The sequence below is a fragment of the Rhineura floridana genome, chromosome 7, assembly GCF_030035675.1.
Source record: "Rhineura floridana isolate rRhiFlo1 chromosome 7, rRhiFlo1.hap2, whole genome shotgun sequence".
Classification (NCBI taxonomy): domain Eukaryota; kingdom Metazoa; phylum Chordata; class Lepidosauria; order Squamata; family Rhineuridae; genus Rhineura; species Rhineura floridana.
Genome location: NC_084486.1, coordinates 147,910,492 through 147,924,479, shown reverse-complemented (window position 1 = coordinate 147,924,479; position 13,988 = coordinate 147,910,492). Strand labels below are relative to the sequence as shown.

Sequence of the window (13,988 nt, the reverse complement as noted above, 5' to 3'; positions counted from 1 at the left end):
CCCGACTGCCGCTCCCTCCCTCGCTCGCTACCGTATTTCCCCCTCTCCTCCCCCCCGCCCTCGGGCGCCGCCAGCAAGGCTGGATACAGCTTGAATCCCCTCAGGATTTCCTTGGCCCGCTCCTCCTCCTGGCCCGACATGGTCCCGCTCCTCACGTCAGGGCGCGGCGGCCCCCCGGCCCGGGCTACCTCCCTCGCTCGCTCGCTCGCTCGCAGGCCTGAGGGGGTCGTCTAGAGGAGGCGAGAGCGCGCCCGCCGCTCCCCAGCCGAACCAACCACCCGGGGAGGTCCCGGCTGGCCCGGCAGAGCCAACCAATCGCCGCCCGCCGCTCCTGCCTCCCCGCGCCCGATTGGCAGCGCCGGCGACCAATCCAAGGGAGAGCGCGGCTGAGGAATAGGCGGCGGCAACAGCGCTCCGCTGGTCGCTAAGGGTGAGACGCCCTCCCCGCAACGGACCCCTGGCGACGGGCGTCGGGTGTCACCGCAGGACAATCTTCGCCGAAAGGCGAAAAAGCGGGTGAGGAGGAATAGGCTAGCGGCTGGTGCCTGCAGCTTGGAGCGCCCCCTGGTGGCTGAAGAAGAGTATCCCAACGCTCGGGCGCCGCTAGACATGTGGGCGTCGTCCACACTTTATGCCGAGAACCCTCATCTTGGCCGGTCTTGAGTGTGCCCTTATGTTGGTTGTAATTCGGCTAAGCCCTACTCAGAGTTTGTTGTTATGTGCCTTCAAGTCGATCACGACTTATGGCGACCCTATGAATCTCCAGTAGCATCTGTTATAAACCACCCTGTTCAGATCTTGTAAATTCTGGTCTGTGGCTTCCTTTATGGAATCAATCCATCTCTTGTTTGGCGTTCCTCTTTTTCTACTTCCTTCTGTTTTTCCCAGCATTATGGTCTTCTCAATATATGTCCAAAGTATGATCACCTCATCATTTTAGCTTCTAATGATTGGTTTAATTTGTTCTAACACCCAAATATTTGTCTTTTTTGCAGTCCATGGTATCTGCAAGGCTCTTCTCCAACAGCAGATTTCAAATGAGTTTATTTTTCTCTTCTCCACTTTTTTCACTGTCCAACTTTTACATCCATACATAGAGATTGGGAATACCATGGTCTGAATGATCCTGACTTTAGTGTTCAGTGATGCATCTTTGCATTTAATTTTTTTGCAAGCTCTTTGACAGGCACACAATAATCTTGGTTTCACAAATAAATCAGCCTCTGGGCTTCCTTTCGGCTTTGACCCAGCTGCGTCATTAATGACAGCACTACTAGTACGTGTCCGTTGTTCTTCCCCAGTAGCTCAGCCTAGAGGCTGATGTGCACAGATGCGAAAGAAGAGTCCGGAGTTGTACAATGCACACAATAGGAACATGGAATGTGAGAAATGGGGATGCCACAGCATCTGATTGTCCTGATGCGGAACCTGTACTCTGGACAAGAGGCTACTGTAAGGACAGAATATGGAGAAACTGATTGGTTCCCAGTTGGAAAGTGTGTGAGACAAGGATGTATTTTGTCAACCTGTTTGTTTAATCTAAACGCATAACATATCATACTGAAAGCAGGATTGGACCAAGATGAAGGATGTGTGAAAATTGGAAGGAGAAATGTCAATAATTTAAGATTTAGTCAAAAAGACTAAAGTAATGACAACAGAAGATTTATGCAACTTTAAAGTTGACAATGAGGATATTGAACTTACCAAGGATTATCAATACCTCAGCACAGTCATTAACCAAAATGGAGACAATAGTCAAGAAATCAGAAGAAGGCTAGGACTAGGGCGGGCAGCTATGAGAGAACTAGAAAAGGTCCTCAAATGCAAAGATGTATCACTGAACACCAAAGTCAGGATCATTCAGACCATGGTATTCCCGATCTCTATGTATGGATGTGAAAGTTGGACAGTGAAAAAAGCGGATAAGAGAAAAATCAACTCATTTGAAATGTGGTGTTGGAAGAGAGCTTTGCGCATACCATGGACTATGAAAAAGACAAATAGTTGGGTGTCAAAACAAATTAAAGCAAAACTGTCACTAGAAGCTAAAATGTTGAAACAGGTTATCGTACTTTGGACACATAATGAAAAGACATGATTAACTAGAAAAGACAATAATGCTGGGGGAAAACAGAAGGGAGTAGAAAAAGAGGAAGACCAAACAAGAGATGATTGATTCTATAAAGGAAGCCACAGACCTGAACTTACAAGATCTGAACAGGGTGGTTCATGACAGATGCTCCTGGAGGTCACTGATTCATACGGTTGCCATAAGTCATAATCGACTTGAAGGTACATAACAACAACAAAAATTGTAGACCAATATAAACAGGCATAGTAATATTTGGCATTTCAACTTTTCATATATTATCATGTCAAACTAGTCAGAATAACAACCCTGTACAGTAGGCCACTGTTACTATCTCCATATTGTGGAGGGGGGGGAAACCAGGAGCTTTAGAGAGAGACTTGCCTGTGGACACATTTCAAGGGGGTGGTGGCTGAATTAGTCAGTGGCAGGAAAAAAAACAGCAAATAGTCTTGTGGCGTATACAGACTAGCAGATATATGTATTGTTATAGCATAAGCTGTCATGGACTAAAACACTTTTCCTCCAAGGCATGATGAAACTGCTGAATGGCAACCAAGATACCAGGAAGTTCAATATTATTCCTTTGGGTCAGAATGGAGAAGTGGATTCTCAAATCATCTTAACCATGCTGGATGCTGAATAAAATTATCGCCATAAGTGGTTCCTGTGCTTATCTGACATGCAGTTAAGCTCTAACTTAATTATCACCGACAGAGCACTTCTATATCAAGGAAGCCAGCATAACTTGCGCCAGCTGGACTTACACCAGCTGAAAGTCCGCTAGATCCTGACTCCATTCGGGAGTCCTTGCGAGGGGAGAAAGCTGGCTCAGCCGGCAGAGCCCAGTAGAAAGAAAACAAAAGCAACAAAAAACAGCTATTGTGTGTTTTTACTTAGACCACCCTTTTTCTGGGACTGAAAGTCACATAATTGAGCTGAATGGATGTGGTGTGAATCCCCTTCCACTGGGTCCCATTCCCACCACACCCTCGAAACACCCCTTTTTGGGGACTTAATGCTGGCTTAATTTATGCCTTTCTTTGGTGAGCTAGCTGAGCCACGGCTGAACCAGAATAGCCTGACTAAACAGGGACCCAGCCAGTCAGCTGGAGATCCACCATATCCCCCCTCAATCCTGCATAAATACCTATAAAATTGTGCCCTGATTATACTTTTTGCATCTCGTTACCATTCAGTTCCTATCTTGCATTTTTCTCCTTTGCACCCAACTGAGATTTCACTTCATGCATATGACCGAGGGGTCGTTAGTCCATGAAAGCTTATGCCATAACAAATATATCTTGGCAGTGTTATCGCCAAGGCCACCTGACACATTTGAGACAAGATGCGATTCCAAACAAGGACGTACTGATTCATAGCTCAGTCTTTAAGGCAACACAAACTGACACCAACTCTCATAATTGTATTATAAATGAGCAGTGATGTTCACAGCATGAGCAAGCCAATTCCATGGGATCTGGAGATATAGCCCATCAAAGCATTTTTTAATGTTATTTTGTAAACTATACTATCAAGAAGAGAGCCAGTGTGGTGTAGTGGTTAGAGTGTTGGACTACAACCTGGGAGACCAGGGTTCGAATCCCCACACAGCCATGAAGCTCACTGGGTGACCTTGGGCCAGTCACTGCCTCTCAGACTCAGAGGGAGGAAATGGGAAACCCCCTCTGAATACCGTTTACCATGACAACCCTATTCATAGGGTTGCCAAAAGTTGGAATTGACTTGAAGGCAGTCCATTTCATTTTTCATACTATGGAGCGCTTATTTTTCTATGTGAAGATTTACACATAGAGGAAATAGGCCATCCTGGTTGTGTTCAAGCTAGACTGTCCACCAACACTAGCTGCTGAGAGACCCCAATACTCTTCAGCAGTTGGCCCAAAATGCACAAGAACCAAAACCACGGGCTTCCTGGTGCCAAATCTGTCGTCCTGGCCTTTGCCTCTGCCCCCAGTTACCACCTGCACCAAGGTGCATCATCAAAGGGTGACACTAAAGTGTGCAGTTTGAAACTAGAAAAGGTTCAGAACAGCGCAACCAAAATGATCAAAGGGATGGAGGAACTTCCCTATGTGGAAAGGTTGCAGCATTTGGGGCTTTTTAGTTTAGAGAAAAGGCGAGTAAGAGGTGACATGACAGAAGTGTATAAAATTATATGCATGGCATGGAGTAAGTGGATAGATAAAGTTTTCCTCCCTCATAACACTAGAACTTGTGGACATCCAATGAAGCTGAACGTTGGGAGATTCAGGACAGACAAAAGAAAGGACTTCTTCACACAGTGCAAGGTTAAACTATGGGATTTGCTCCCACAAGAGGAAGTGATGGCCACCAACTTGCATGGATTTAAAAGAGGATTAGAAAAAATGGAGAAAAGGGTTATCAATGGCTGCTAGCCATGATAGCTAAGCTCTGCCTCCATAGTCAGAGGCAGGATGCTTCAGAATACCAGTTGTTGGAAACCACAGGAGGGGAGAATGTTCCTTGCACTCAGGTCCTGCTTGTGGGTTTCCCATGGGCTGCTGTGAGAACAGGATGCTGGAGTAGCGGGCTCACCTTATGTTCTTACATTATGTTCTTACTTGGGTTAGATCCAGGAGGCTCTTCTTAGATTCTTACTTGGGTGGCACACTTTTGTGGCATACTGTGAAGGGGGGGTGGCTTTGGAGGGCTCTTCTTATCTGGTTTAATTTTATTGCACATTTTTATCCTATACTATAGGACTTATCATTTTCAGTACATCAATTACGATGATAATTATGAAAGTGTCTTAAAGGTTCAGTTGAAACAGGGACATGCCCTAGCATGGGTCCAGGCTATTTGTCAAAACGCATCGCCCTCTATGTGCCTGCCCGGGCCCTGAGATCCTCAGGAGAGGCCCTTCTTTCAACACCTTCATCCGCACAAGTACAGCTAGTGAGGATACGAGATAGGGCCTTCTCTGTGGCTGCCCCTAGGCTTTGGAATTCCCTCCCTAAGGAGATATGAATGGCCTCTTCCCTGCAGTCCTTTCGTCGACAGGTAAAAACTTTATTATTTCAGCAAGCCTTTGATTCCGAAGGCGGCCAAGGATAGGCCCAAAAGGAGGTCATATTGCTCTTGCTTGTTTATTTTTTTAATTATTCTGATTTTATGAGTATAGTTTTTAATTATCAGAAACAGTTTAATGCTATTTTAAATTAGAGTTCATTTTTTAATTATATCTATATTTATTTATTTATGTATTATATGCTTTTAACTTTGGTAGGTTTTAATTGTATCTGTTTTTTATCTGGAAGCCGCCGTGAGTTCCAATTTGGAAAAATGGCGGGGTATAAATAAAGTTAATAATAATAATAATAGCATGGCCAAATCCTTCCACATCATTTTTGTTTGTTTGTTTAGTGTAGGTAACCAAAATTCCAAATGTGACACTTTGGTTTTATAGTTTTCTAATGATTCATTATAGAAGTATTACAGCCAACAGCAGGAAGAGGACTCTGCTAAATTTAACAATGGGAAGCTTAAAAGGTTTCAGATATTTCAAGTACTACATCGTACTAATCCCATCATGTAAATATACGCTATCTGCGCCTTCAAGGAGTTTGAATATCTTATTAATTCTAGCTCAGACAGAATGTAAGGCAAAACCTCATGTACATTCATAAGATCTTGATGAAATTGTCTTATCCAACATTATCTATGGCAGTCAAGACCACCTGAACAAGCCTGTCGATTGGAACAACAGTTAGAGCAGTGGTTTCCAACCTTTATGAGTACAGGACCACCTTTGTAAGCTCAAAAAATTTCATGGACCCCCCACGCACACTAATTGTAATTTTACTCTCTGTTAATTGAAAAAATTGTGTGTGGCAAAATCACATCTCCAAATATCCCTTTCCATAAAAAGCTCCCTGCAGACAGGGAGGTGTTGCTTTCTTTTCTTAATGCAGGGGTCCAATCAAATTGGTATCCCCCTTCCCCACCACACACACAAAGTCTGAAGATGTACAGTCCTGTCTCCCAACACCAGTGGGTTACAGTGTTAGACTAAGAACCAGGTTCAAATCCCCATCCAGCCATGAAGCCCACTGGGTGACCTTGGGTCAGGCACAGCCTCTCAGCCTGACCTATCTCACAGGGTTGGTGTAAGGATAACAAGGAAAGTGGGGGGGGGACTATGTGCACCACCATGAGCAACTTGGAGGAAAAGTAGGATATAAATGCAGTAGTAATTAAGTAAATTCATCTGCAGTATGTGGACCCCATCCTCAGCCAACCTGCTGAGCTTTTTAATAATGATGATGATGATGATGGTAGTGGTGGGGATGCTAGATTGTGAAGACAAAGGGGTGGATAGGTTGAGGAGGGGGGTTAGTGCTTTTAGGCCTTGGGATGATCATCAGAACTGATGGCTTGGTTAGCGTGCACTTGGGGAATAAGAGTGGAGCAGAAGACAGATCAGCACATGTACCCACAAACACACCTGCCCCTCCTGCAAGCATCTGCAGGCGTGCATGCATTTGGGCACGTGGGAGGGGGGAAACCCTCAACTGCTGCACCGTCTTGGAGAGAGAGGTTGGGGGGCGGAATGTAGGTGGAAGATGTTGCAGAGTGGCAAAATTAGGTATTTGAGCGTCTGAGTGAGCGTTGTGTATTTGAATCTTTGCTAAAAATTACACCTTCCCTGGAATTGGTCAGACAGAGACTTTACGTAAGCTTTAAAATAAGAAATAACTACTTTATTCTGGAAGTACATACTTGATAGGAAAGAGTTCTACATCTAGCTAACTAGCTAAGCTGGAGATGCAAACACTAAGCCTAGTGTTTGCCCTCATGCTTGGAGGAGAGAGAGAGACAAAGGAAATATGTCTGCTCTCCCTCTCAAGAAAAAGGAGGAAGGAGATGTGGTCAACATCCTAAGCATATCAGTCTAGCAGGAAGGAAGAGACAGCAGGAGATCAAAGGATAGGTATTAGCCTAGCAACCAGGAGGTCGTCTCTCTAGCTACCCTTTTTAACCCCATGCAGCCTCAGCCCACAAGTTGGAGTTGAACCACATATTCCAAAAGAAGAAAGGGGGGACACTGGCACACACGCTTAGCCTCAGAGATGGGGGGCGAACAAGTCCTGAGCTTCCTCACTGCTCCTTGGTTCCGTCTGGGTCAAAGGCGAGATCTTGGCAACCTCGCAATAAGAATAATTCTTAAAAGGAGGTGGTAGCAAAGCAGGAGTCAAGAAAGGCAGGCAGGCTGGCTGTCAGGAAGGAAGGGGGAAGGCAGCCTTTCCTTGCAGCCTTGGTTCTTTTTGCTTCACAAAAGGTCTTCTCTCATTCTGAGCAAGGGTGTCAGCCGCAGCAGCAGTGCGAGGAGATGGGAGTCAGGGTAGTAATCCCCTCTTCTTCCGGGTAGCACCTCCCTCAGCCTCCTTTGGCATCTGCCACATGTGGATGCCTGCCCTCGGCGTGCCTGAAAGACGTTCTGGCGTTTTAGCAAAGTCCTCTCCTCTTGTATGGAGCAATGGGGAGCAGGCAGCATCCAGGGAGTGAAGACTTTTTTTTAAAAAAAAAAGATAAATAATTCATTACTGTTCGCAGCCCCCTCTGGATTACTTCGTGGCCCCCAGGTTGGGAACCACTGAGTTAGGGGAAGGCTGTGGCTCAGTGGTTGGGCATCTATCTTGCAAACAGAAGGTCCAAGGATCAATCCCTGGCAACATCCCCACATTGGGCTGGAAATGTTCCCTGCCTGAAACCCTGAAGAGCTGCGGCCACTGAGCTAGATAAACAAATGATCTTACCCAGTTTAGGACAGATTCCCATGCTGCTTCTTATGAACAAAGCACTTCTAACAACAGTTTCGGTGAAAACTAAAGGAGCACCCCTGAAACGTTTGCATTGATGGCACCTTCCTCCATTAAAGCTGAACCATTTACTGAAATCTTCACAGCCAGTGCTTGGGGATTACTGGGTTAATGGACTAGGTGAGGCACTCTTTGTCACAGAGGTGGGCAACCTGTGGCCCTTGATCTCGCTCCATGCGGCCTCCAGTGCTCCCTCAGCATCTCCTGAGGCCTTGCTTTGATCAAGTGCTGCTACTGCTTGCGTGTTTGTGAAAATGGAAGTGTGTGTATCAGAGAGGGAGGGAGAGACAGCAAATGAATGGATGGATGGATGAATGAATGAAGAATACATGGATTATGAATGGGACAAAGAAGGAGAGCGAGAGAGGAAAGGGTGTCCCTGCCCACTTTTGGCTTCAGCCCTGTTTGCCATCTACACTATCCCCTAACTACTTTCACCCTACTTTCGTCCTTGTAGAACTCTGCAGGGAGGAGGAGGATGGGGACAGAACTAGAATTGGTTGGCTCCGCCTGTCATTGGCTCTTGTTCTGCCTGTCATTAGTTCTGACTGCCTATTGTCGGCTGTGGCTCCACCTACTCTTGGGCTCTCTGCCTTCCGCCCTACCATTCCCAATGGGCACCAGCCACCACTGCCTAAGGGAGTTCAAGAAGGTTGCCCACCCCTGCTGTGTCATATATGACAGTTCTGAGCCATTCGTTTTAGGTAATAGCGGGATGCGGTTTTGCTTTGCTTTTTGGAGGAAGAATTAAACAGATTGGTAACATTTTTGGTTGATCCATCACCCTTTGCACATTTCTGAAAAGGGTCCAAGATGTCTTCCCTTCACTAAGATTTGGTGCTTTCCCTTTTTAATTGGTCCTTGTTTGGTGACCTTTACTACCTAAAAAACTCTCTTTTCATTTTTTGTGAAATATATGCTTTGCTTTTATAAGTCATACCTTTTCGCCCCTTGGATTGCTTCTTTCTATTGCTTATTGCTAATATTCATGCTTGTACTTGAAGTAAAATAATATTTTTTAAAAGCCTAGGTGCATGACCAGGCAAAATTTAAATTGAATCATGTTGACCTTTTGACCTTCAAGCCAGCATCGTATTTCTCACATAGAAAATAGGTTTGTTGCCCCTTTGATGTTTACCCATTTGACCCATTAGCGGGTTATTAAAAGCAGATAACCTTCAAGAGCTGAAGGATAGCAAGGCAAGAGATACTTCAATTTCATCTCTGGAAGACTAATCAGTGCTTCTTGTTTGTCCTGCAACCACTGGTCAATGAGGGTTCATTTTGTATTGAACAAGGTGTGCTCAACCTGTTTAGCCAGAAGCCCTAGAATTCCTCAGAGGGCTCTTATTGGTAGGTTAGTACAGAATCTATTCTCTGGGAGTAAAGAGCTGAAGGCTGCATACACATCATACAGCTAATCACATTATTTCCCCTGAAAGAATCCAGGGACCTGTAGTTTACCCCTCATAGCACTACAATTCCCAGCATCCTTTACAAAACTACAGTTTCCAGGATTCTCTGCGGGGGGAAATGAAATTTCAATGTGCGTTAAAGGTATGGTGTGTGTACAGCTCAAAGCAGGACTGAGCCAATACATTTTGCTGCTTGAGTCCAAGGACAAGGTGGTCCCTTGCCCAGTTTCGTGTACAGATGCTGAATGGACTGAGGTTGTGCACACACCATACATTTAAAGCACATGGCTTCTCCCAGACAATCCTAGGAAATGCAGCTTACTCCTCACAGAGCTACAATTCCCACCATCCTCAATAAACTACAGTTTAGGATTCTTTAGTGGAAGCCATGTGCTTTAAATGCATGGCATGTGGGCAGCCTGAGAGTTGAGTTTTGCTTCAGTGGTGCTGTTGAGATATCATCTTGCAACATCTGTGTACAAACCATACATTTAAAGGATGTTTCATCCCCACAGCTGGCTCAGCCAGAGATCCACCATATCCTAACTCCCCTTAGCCCAGCGTAAATAACGATAGGATTGCGCCCTTAGGTACTGACCTAGAAATGGTCATGACATTACTAATATTAGCAAAAACAGAAATCACAGACATCTGGAAACAACTTAATCCACCTGCAACATTGAACTGGTTTAACAGAATATGGGAGGTAGTAAATTTATCAAAAATCACTTATTTAAGAGAAGAAATGGACAAACACACACATTTATAGAAAACTGGATCTATAGAATCTTCTTACTGACGTGGAATCAAGGTTATCAGGAGTACGCATATAAACTGTTTTCATCAATTTGAAATACATCTAGTACATATTTGCTTATGCATTTATTTATTCTGCTTTTTCTTATCTTTCTTTAAATATAATTTCTGATATAAGTCCCGTTTTTCTTTGCCAGTGTGGTGCAGGGGTTAGAGTGTTGGACTACAACCCGGGAGATGAGAGTTCAAATCCCCACACAGCCATGAAGCTCACTGGGAGACCTTGGGCCAGTCACTGCCTCTCATCCTCGGAAGGAGGCAATGGTAAACCCATCTGAATACCACCTACCATGAAAACCCTATTCATAGGGTCGCCATTAGTCAGGATCAACTTGAAGGCAGTCCATTTCCATTTTCAAACATGACTGCACAGAAATAAATCCCATTGAACTCAATAAGTATGCAAATGATCAAACCTGCCCTCCCCTCCTCCTCCCTCCTATCACCTCCCTCTTGCCCCTTCTCTCTCCCTTCCCCTCCACATCCCCTTCCAATCCCCTCCTTCTCCCTCCTCTTCCTTCCCTTCCCCTCCTCTCTGCCCTCCTCCTCCTCCTGCCCCCCCATGGTCAGTTTTACCTATCCGAGGACTACGACCTGGGAGACCAGGGTTCGAATCCCCACACAGCCATGAAGCTCCATGGGTGACCTTCGGCCAGTCACTGCCTCTCAGCCTCAGAGGGAGGCAATGGGAAACCCCCTCTGAATACCGCTTACCATGAAAACCCTATTCGTAGGTTCGCCATAAATCGGGATCGACTTGAAGGCAGTCCATTTCCATTTTCAATTATATATACTGTTGGAAGTATGTATGTGCTTTTTTTTTACAATAAAAAAGTTTATATATATTTTAAAAACCCTAAAATTGTAAAGTTCCCCAGATCCTTTAGGGCACAATCCTACTAGTATTTACACCAGGCCGAGGGGATACAGGATGTGGAGGATCTCCGGCCGAGCCAGCTGGGTCTGGCTCAACAGGGCTACACCAGGGTAAGTGCCTCATTCTGGCTCAGCTGAGACTGGCATAAATTATGCCGGTGTAAATCCCCAAAAAGGGGCATTCCGAGGGTGTCGCGGGCTGGATTGATGGGAGGGGGACTTATGCCATATCCTACAACTTCAGCTTGGTCATGTGGCCTCCAGTCCTGACGTAAGTTAAATTGGGGAAAAGCTCTGCTGGTTCTGCCAGTATTCTTCCCTCCCAAGGGCTCCTGAATGGGGTTAGGATCTGGCGTATTTTAAACTGGCTTGAGTTAACCTAAGAGAGCCAGTGTGGTGTAGTGGTTAAGGTGTTGGACTACAACCCGGGAGACCAGGGTTCGAATCCCCACATAGCCATGAAGCTCACTGGGTGACGTTGGGCCAGTCACTGCCTCTCAGCCTCATGAATACCCTATTCATAGGGTCGCCATAAGTCGGAATCGACTTGAAGGCAGTACATTTACATTTAAATTAACCTATAGGACTGGGCCCTTACGTTACGCCGGCTTCCTCGATGTAGGATTGCTCCCTTAAACTCCCTGTCTAGGTACTTCTGGGTGCTTTACCTGGGAGTGATGTCCCCAGTTGTTGTCTGGCATCACAGAAGTCTGTTCCCCAGGATCTTGTGGATAGGTAAAAGTAATTTTACACTTTTATTGACTTCTGGGCTAAATTCTAAATGAAGCTGTATATTCACCATACATTTAAAGCACATCCCCACCACCATCACCTACAGAATCCTGGGAACGGTAGTTTATCCATCACAGAGCTATAGTTCTCTGCACCCTTAACAAACTACACTTCCCAGGAGTCATTTTTTTTGTGTGTGGGGCGGAGGGGGAATGTGTTTTAAATGTATAGTGTATTTAAGCTTTACGCAATTGGACGGCTGGTTGTTAAGAAGAAAACAATAGTTTAATTGCTGCTTATATGGCCTCTCATAATTCATGATCTACCATTTCACCTGTTATCTATGATAAACATAGAGGAAGGCAATGGTAAAACCCCCTCTGAATACCGCTTACCATGAAAACCCTATTCACAGGGTAGCCATAAGTCGGAATCGACTTGAAGGCAGTCCATTTCCATTTCCCCCCCTAGTTTTGTATTTCTTACTGAATAACGCTTAGTGAAAAGTTAAATGAGTAAAGTTGTTTAATACATACATGACCTAGCTACTACATCTTGCGGCCCGTCGTCGTGTTTTGTTTCTCTTTTGCACTCACTATAATTCCGGCATGTAGCTGCCATTTCTATATAATATAGTTTACTTCAAATTTCATTTCCCCCTGTGTAATGGTTGCACTTTTATTTTTGTCTTCATATACTGTTCCTTATGTTTTCCTTTCCTGGGATTAATTTGGGTACAAGCTGCGTACACACCATAACTTTAAAGCACCCCCCACCCAAATCCTGGGTACTGAAGTTTACCCATTAGAAAGCTACAGCTCCCAGCTCCCTCAGCAAACTACAGTTCCTAGGATTCTCAGAAGGGGTGTGTGTGCTTTAATTGTATGGTGTGTATGCAGCCTGTATAAAGTGCTTTTGATTTTCCTTTCATATTCTTTGTGGATTGTATTTATATCTGTCAAGCCCAGCTCTAGAAACAAAGAGAAAGGACCTTTGGATTTACTGTCCCAAATCCCAGAGAATACCAAATTTTAAATAACCTTGTGAACTCTCCTTAAAACCTAAGGGGAAATTTAACAACCTTGCACACAGGGAAGGTTTTAGAGAGTAATTCCAGAACCAAGGAAACCAAATGTCAGAGTATATAGAGAATGTTTGTTTCAGAAAAGTCAGGATAGGGAAGAAAGAAGGAACAAATCACAGTTACTTTTAAATTAAACCAAGAAGTCGATTAAAATTATGTAGTTACATTTCCCCACTTTCGTAGTGTTAGGTTTCAGAGCATGTGCAGAGTTCCTTGCCAGAAATAGTTTATAAGTCCTTATAGAGCATCTTTGGTCACCTAATGGAGACAAAGGAACTGGGGAAACTTATTTTTTTTATTGTAAATTTAAAATAATACAAACATAAGTAATAATTAAATAAAAGAAATGTTAAACAAGGGATGTGAGGACACAATTATGGTTTCACATGTTAAACTAAAGAAAATAGTGAATGTGGTCTTACACCGTCAGCAATTTTTTCTTTCCAGCAAGAAATAAAGATTGCCCATTTTTTGAAAAAATTGTTTTCACATATTACATTTTCTCTGGCACTGATATAACAAATTAGCTTATACATAATTGCTGTATCTCAAATTCTAAAGGACAATTTTGCCAAAGAGGAGTGGATTCTTTTTTCTAATACAGGGATTCTGTATTAGTGATCTGGGACCTTCACTCAGGCCCAGCAGCATGTCTGCATTAAATATTCATTTTAATTTTAAATTGTATATTTATTGCGTCTTTTACTTCTTATATTGTGTTACAATTTGAATTCCATGCAATGCAAATTTTAATTAATTCTATAAAATACAATATAAGAAATACAAGCAGTAATAACAATACAATTAAAAGTTATCCGGCATTAGGCACAGAACATTACAATTGCTAAAGCAGGTAGAAAAATTGTTAAGTGGTCCACCAAGGTCCTCAGCAGTTTTCAGTGGTCCACGAGGAAAACAAGTTTTGGAACCACTGGCCCAATACATAGAAATGGGCATTTTAGCTTCTTTCTGGGCCTACATACAGTCAGGCTGTGCCTTGTCGTGCCACTTCCCCACCTGTGTTTGAAGGTTGGCAACCATGATGCGACATCACCAGACCCTGCTTTGAACCACAGGCATGGGATGCTGCCAGTCCTTGCATATCAAGA

The 13,988-nt window shown here is 44.1% G+C and overlaps 1 protein-coding gene across 1 annotated transcript in view; it reads right to left on the bottom strand.

The window, feature by feature from the left end:
• PDE6D (phosphodiesterase 6D) overlaps window positions 1-363 on the bottom strand; it is a 30,415-nt gene extending 30,052 nt beyond the window's left edge. The window contains exon 1 of the mRNA XM_061637540.1: window positions 88-363. Coding sequence (XP_061493524.1) covers window positions 88-140 — 53 coding nt within the window. The 5' untranslated portion in view covers window positions 141-363. The remainder of the gene's footprint in view (window positions 1-87) is intronic.
• Window positions 364-13,988: the final 13,625 nt, after the last annotated feature.